Source organism: Etheostoma spectabile, unplaced genomic scaffold, assembly GCF_008692095.1.
Source record: "Etheostoma spectabile isolate EspeVRDwgs_2016 unplaced genomic scaffold, UIUC_Espe_1.0 scaffold498, whole genome shotgun sequence".
In the NCBI taxonomy this organism is placed as follows: Eukaryota; Metazoa; Chordata; class Actinopteri; order Perciformes; family Percidae; genus Etheostoma; species Etheostoma spectabile.
The window spans coordinates 127,999-135,341 of record NW_022605619.1 but is presented as its reverse complement, the minus strand read 5'-3'; the positions used below and the strand labels follow the sequence as shown (position 1 = coordinate 135,341).

The following is a 7,343-nucleotide window of genomic DNA, read 5'->3' as shown; positions in this document are numbered from 1 at the left end:
GGGGGGGGGCAGTAGCTCAGTCTGTAGGGAGTTGGGTGGGGAACCGGAGGGTTGCTGGTTCAAGTCCCATTGCGGACCAAAGTACGTAGTAGTAGTGTGGATTGGTAGCTGGATAGACGCCACTTTACCTCCTGGACACTGCCAGGTGCTCTTGAGCAAGGCACCGTACCCGCCCCGCCCCCAAACCGCACAGGGTGCTGGTCCAGCACTGGCACCCCCCCACCCCAACATCTCTCCGTTTGTGCATGAATAGGTCCTGAGCATGTGTGTGTAGTTCAGGCCTGTGTGTAGTGATTAATAACAAAGTGTAAATTGTAATTTCAATAAATAGTATAAATTAGTATATTGTGGCCACATATTAGTATTTTGTGCGTATTATACCTATATTGTGGCCACAATTTATTCATTTATTAAATAAATGTACAGATGTCAACCTAACCCTAACCCAACCTACTAATTTGAGGGCACAAATTAGTATAATGTGGCCACATATTAGTATTTTGTGCGCATATTATACCTTTACAAACCTGGTCCAGAACTACAGGAAACAAATGAATTCTGTAATTGCAATCAAAGGTTTCTGTACCAAATATTAAATTCTGCTTTTCTGATATATCAAGTACTCAAGCCATGCATTAAAAATCAAATGAATTATTTAAATCACACAACGTGCTTTTCTGGATTTTGGTTTTAGATTGCGTGTCTCCCAGTTGAAGTGAACCTATGATAAAAATGACAGACCTCTACATGCTTTGGAAGTAGGAAAACCTGCAACATCGGCAGGGTATCACACACGCGTTCTCAACAAGCTGCAGTCAGAGACCTTTTCCTTTCTATTGCTTCATAAAAAATGACTCAAACCGATGAATTGATTAATGATTAATTTTTGCAGCTGTGGTGCATTTTTAGCCCTCCCGTTGGACCCCTTTCCAAAATGTTTCTGTATCAGGAATTTGGGTTTCTTTCAAACTGATTTTCCACAAAGGTAACGTGGATGGTTCCCAACAACGCTCCTCACAAGTAAAATAAATAATCAGTTCACTACTTTCATTGAATTTGTGTTTTTTTGTCAATTTTTATAGCATTTGGAGAAAAAACAATTGGTAGAAGAACTTCCAAAAAAGTGTAAAAAAAAAAGGAGATAAATGTCATAAAAGTGACTACAATGTGAACAAATGTCAAAAATGTGAAAAAGTGTGGAAAAAAGACACAAAATTGTGAAAAAAATAAGCTTTAAAAATTTGGGGGGAAAACCCACATACATTTCAAAAGGTTCAGAAAAAGTGACAAAATCATTGGGAGAAAGACACAAAAGGGTCAGAAAGGACGACCATAACGTCGATAAAAGGTTTTTCATTTTAAATTTTGACTCAGAAAAAAAAAACCTTCCAGGTTGGCAGGAAGACAACAGGAGGTTTAAACTTCATCTTACTAATAAAAGTGTCTCTGCAACATTCTGTCACTTTGCCAGAAACCCGTTTAAGCAGAAGAACCCGAGGCCGTGTCATATTACTTTTCATCCTAATCCTAATAAACTGGCATCAGCCCTCCGGGTTAACTTTGAATGTCAAGAGTCAACATGTTGCTCTCTACTTGTTGTCTTGCTGTGCTTCTTCTAATACCTGCAGATACATCTGTTTAAGGGTAACCTGTCTTTTTTTCACCTGGACCCTATTTTCCCATGTTTTTGTGTCTAAGTAACTGATGGGAACAACCATGTTTAAAATTTGTCCAGTCAGGAATTGCGAAAAGTTGTGTTGTTGTTGCCGCTGACAGACTCAGGTTATTATTCTAAGTGTGTGACAACATCATGAAAGGATCCCTACAGAGATAGACCTTTTAGTTAAAGAGGAAGATCCTTTTAGTTTAACATGAAACAGAAATCACCATCACCAAACCCACCAGACTCCATGTAAATTATCAGTGGTTTTATCATCGTAATATTTTATATCACTTCATTCAAAGTGGACAGAAACTAAATAAAACTACCAAAAGCCGTCTTGGTTCATATTTCCACTGTTCCAACAATCACCACTCTGGTCTGGTTGGAATATACTCTTAATTCACCCATTTACATGTAGAGATATGCTGGCTCTATACACGCTAAAAGTAGTGATTATTTACATGGAGTCTGGTTGAGATATGCTGCTCTATACACACTAAAAGTAGTGATTATTAATATGGAGTCTGGTGGTGATATGCTGCTCTATACACGCTAAAAGTAGTGATTATTTACATGGAGTCTGGTGGAGATATGCTGCTCTATACACGCTAAAAGTAGTGATTATTTACATGTAGTCTGGTGGAGATATGCTGCTCTATACACGCTAAAAGTAGTGATTATTTACATGTAGTCTGGTGGAGATATGCTGCTCTATACACGCTAAAAGTAGTGATTATTTACATGGAGTCTGGTGGAGATATGCTGCTCTATACACGCTAAAAGTAGTGATTATTTACATGGAGTCTGGTGGGTTTGGTGATGGTGATTTCTGTTTCATGTTAAACTAAAAGGATCTTCCTCTTTAACTAAGAGCTCTATCTCTGTAGGGATCCTTTCATGATGTTGTTAGACACCAAAACATGGGGATATAGGGTCTTGGAAATTACCCCTTAATTCTCTCTTTAAATCTAGTTCTGACTGCATGTGTAAAACTCTTCTGAACTCTCGGTGGTCATTCCCAAGTAACTTTTTCTAATCTGTTGTCAACCCTCGTGTTGTTTTCCCATCAAAATTAAATTTTGTGTCATTTTGTTGACGCTTTTAATCAATGTTTTTTAACTTTTTCTTATGTTTTTGTCCCTTTTCTCAACACTTTTGACGCTTTTTTCAATGTTTGTCACTTTTTTTTTACATTTAACACTACGTAACACTAACTTATTACTTTTAGTTTTACAGTTATTTTTGGAATTAATGGTCAATAAACCTCATATATAGGAAATAATATCTAATGTTGGAGTTAGAAAAGCAGAAATTAGTAATTAATGAGACTAAAATTAAAGGAATGGATGTTGATGATAATCACAGACTGGAATATGTCAACTTTTACTCAATACTATTTCAACAACACTTCCATTTGTTTTACAATGCTATAAAATAGAATAAGACCCAAAATTAATGAAAGTAGAGATTTGTACTTGGCAAAGAGCGTTGGAATCAATCATGTTATTTTGGGGAATTAAAAAGAACATTGATATAGGGAAACGGGTCAATTTGACCCGAGGACAACATGAGGACAACATGAGGGCAACAAGAGGACAACATGAGGGTTAAAGCTGCTTAGACTACCTTGAAGACAAAATAAGGATTCAAGGATATTTGGTGACTCGGTGCGTGTTCCTCTGACCTCGGCCGGTTGTTCTCTGCCTCTCACCAGGTTTCGGCGCTGCCTCCTCGGCGTCAACGACACCATTTCCAGCATAGTGGGCTACAGCTTCTTCAACATCCTGCGTGTCCCCTGCTTCAAGCTCAGGGAGCTGAGGCGCTGCACCGAGATGTACTGGTGGGGAACGTAAGAGACACACTGACGACGTCCCCGTGACGTAGCAGCGACCTTCAACAAGGGGTCCACGACCCCTAGGGGGTCCTCGCAGTCATTGCAGGGGGACAGCCAAATTATTTTTATATATGTTTTTCTGCCTAAAATTAGAATATGTCTGGATATTATAACACGTGTCCAATATATATTATTAGCAAAGAGGAATGGGCCCATTCCAAAAATATAAAAACAAAAAAACTCAACAACATTGGTACTATCAGTTAAGCTCATGGATTCACTGTGTGTTTGACTTTAAAGGGCCACATTCTGCTCCATTTCAGGATTTTAAGGAGTTTCATTTTCAAAAAACACCATATTTTTGTTGTTCTGCCAAAGGTCAGTTTGAATGATTTTCTTCAGATTTTGAGAGACTCTAAATTAATTTTATTTATTTATTCTGTTTATTGATTCCCAGTGGGGAAATTACAATTTACACTCTGTGTACACTTGGTTAGTCATCACTACACACAGGCCTGAAATACACACACACACACACACACACACACACACACACACACACGTGTGGTGCCTTGTTCAAGGGCACCTGGCAGTGCCCAGGAGGTGAAGTGGCATCTCTCCAGCTACCGATCCACACTCTGTACTTTGGTCCGTACTGGGACTTGAATTGGAAACCCTCCGGTTCCTTTAACTGTCTAATGTTAGAGACAGGCGTACGGTTGAGTGGAAACTAGAGCAGCAGATTACATGTAGAAACATGTCCAACGCTGCTTAGACTCACAAATTATTATTTAACCTTTATTTAACCAGGAAGGCCGTTCAGAACAAGTTAGAATAAGCAAGAATAAAGTGTAAGCGTGCAGGATGACATGCAGTTTCACATGCAATAGAACACAACAGGCTGCATAGTACTCCAAACACCTCAGGACACAGTTCAGAAAACTCAGACCAACATCTGGAGAACAGCAGGGGGAGAAGTAACTAAGTACATCTACTCCAGTACTGTACTTCAGTACTAATGTTGAGCTTAAGCTGTCACACACACACACGCACACGCACACACAGTCGTGTCTGCCTATCTTTGTGGGGACCAGTCATTGACATAATGCATTCCCTAGCCCCTTACCCTAACCTTAACCATCAAACCTAAATGCCTAACCCTCAACCCTCCACCCTCCCCTAACCATAACCTAACTCTAACCCTACTCCTAAACCAGTCTTAGTCCTCAAAAAGCCCTTTAAAAGGTATGGGGACCAGCATTTTTGGTCCCCACAAAGCACTCAGGTCCCCACAAGTATACTGTTTTCCACATTTTTGGTCCCCACAATGTAGCTATACCTAGACCACACATACACAGACGCACGCACGCCCACCCCACACAACACCCACACACACACACCACATAAACACACCAGCAGACAGACAGACACACAAACATGCATGCACGCACACACAGAGACAGACACACACACCCACACACCACAGGCAATCACAGACGACGATAGATAGATACAGATAGATAGACAGACACACCATGCCACACACACACCACAAAGACAGACACCACACACACACACCACACAAAGACAGACAACACACACCACACACCAACCACACACGACATACACACGACAGACTGTATGCAAATCTGTTGCAAAGGGAGGTGTAAGTAAGTTGGAGGATATGCAAGAGTGAATAAGATAATAACACAAATGCACATGAATACACACATGCTGAGATGTAGTCAATATACTACATTTATATACATATAAATCAATATATATATACATATATATCAATATAGAGTCAATATACAGTGAGTGCAAGTTGAGATGCAGGCAGTGCAACACGTATGAAAAGACAGTTTATATAGAATGATGACTGTAGGTAAAAGTCAGTTATAGTAGTGACAGAATAGTGAGTGAATACTATAAGTATTAATAATAATAAGGGGAAATATAATAAGGGCACCGTGCCACACCTGCACAACTTTATCTTTCAGGTCAATAACACACCGTCTTACAATCACAACATCATTTATAGTTAACCTACTTTAGAATTTTAGCATTAACGTTGACCAACTACACGTCAACAATATAATTTAACACTTTGAATTGAGTGGCTGAGCCTTGAATTTCTACTGTTACTGTTGTTATCTTCCAAGGAAAATACAGATTACAAACGCTTCAAAACTACAGATTATTAGTCTAAACAGCAAGACAAGGTGTTCCTCTTCTTACTTAAATAAATAGGCAACGGATTGCGGTCTATGTAAGGGAAAAAAAAACAGCAGACAAGGTTTTTCCATGGCTGGTTTTTGCAGCTTTTTTTGTTGTTTTGACAAGAAGAAAAGAGACAAAACAGGAGGAAACAGGCCGGGTCACCGGAGGTTTGGTTGGTTACACTGGAGCATCAAGGTCTGCTGGTCCTTTGCGTCTATAATTAGTCTTTTAAAATCATAAAGTAGCCTTATCTATGGGGGGTGGGGGGGGGGGGGGCAGTAGCTCAGTCCGTAGGGAGTTGGGTTGGAACCAGAGGTCTTGAACAGGCACCGTGCCCCCCCAACTGCTCAGGCTGCTGGTCCACACTGCAGCCCCCCCCTATGACATCTCTCCATTATGTCGAAATGAAGCTTCAGCAGGTTGTGTGTGTGGTGTGTGGTGCGTGGTGTGGTGTGTGTGTGTGGTGCGGTGTGTGTGTGTGTGTGTGCGTGTGTGTGTGTGTGTGTGTGTGTGTGTGTGTTTTATTATAAATTATTTGAGTCGTGCATGCTCAGAAGTAAACGGTTTACAACATAACTGTCATTTATTTATACATACTGAAATTAGTGAAATCCATAAAATAACAGCAACATTGCAGGTATGTGTGTAATGATTACTAACAAAAAAAGAGTGTAAATTAAACAAATATATAAATTAGGTATCAATTTTGAGGGGTACGGTGTTTGTTTTATTGTCACAACAGAACATCAAAATATATTAAAGTTCTGATAAATAAAATGTAGAAAAATACAAAATTAATATAAGAAACTTAAACAAAAACACAATAACAAAACATAATCAGGGACGTTGTAGAGCGTCCTCTGGTGGACAGACTATGCAACACCATCACTAACGGGGACATTGTGAGCGTCCTCTGGTGGACAGACTATGCAACCCCATCACTAACGGGACATTGGTAGAGCGTCCTCTGGTGGACCCACTCTGCAACGCCCATCACTAACAGGGACGTTGTAGAGCGTCCTCTGGTGGACAGACTATGCTACGCCATCACTAACAGGGACGTTGTAAGCGTCCTCTGGTGGACACACTATGCAACGCCATCACTAACAGGGACGTTGTAGAGCGTCCTCTGGTGGACAGACTATGCAACGCCATCACTACAGGGACGTTGTAAGCGTCCTCTGGGGACAGACTATCAACACCATCACCAACGGGACGTTGTAGAGCGTCCTCTGTGGACGACTATGCACCCCATCACTACCAGGGACGTTTAGAGCGTCCTCTGGGGGACAGACTAGCAACACCATCACATACCGAGGACTTGTAGAGCGTCCTCTGGGGACAGACTATGCAACGCCATCACTAACGGGACTTGTAGAGCGTCCTCTGGTGGACAGACTATTGCAACGCCATCACTAACGGACTTTGTAGAGCGTCCTCTGGTGGACAAGACTATGCAACGCCATCACTACAGGACGTTGTAGAGCGTCCTCTGGTGGACAGACTATGCAACGCCATCACTAACAGGGACGTTGTAGAGAATAAAAGCCTTTATTGTCATTATACACGAGTACACAGTACCTGTGCAATGACATTGAAGCAATCCCTTTACAGTGTTGACAC

General features: G+C 40.9%; 1 protein-coding gene across 1 annotated transcript in view; it reads left to right on the top strand.

Moving 5' to 3' along the window:
- Window positions 1-7,343, top strand: part of LOC116686801 (uncharacterized) — a 24,793-nt gene that overhangs the window by 12,536 nt on the left and 4,914 nt on the right. The window contains exon 3 of the mRNA XM_032511853.1: window positions 3,378-3,512. Within this exon, the coding sequence (XP_032367744.1) occupies window positions 3,378-3,512 (135 nt within the window). The remainder of the gene's footprint in view (window positions 1-3,377; window positions 3,513-7,343) is intronic.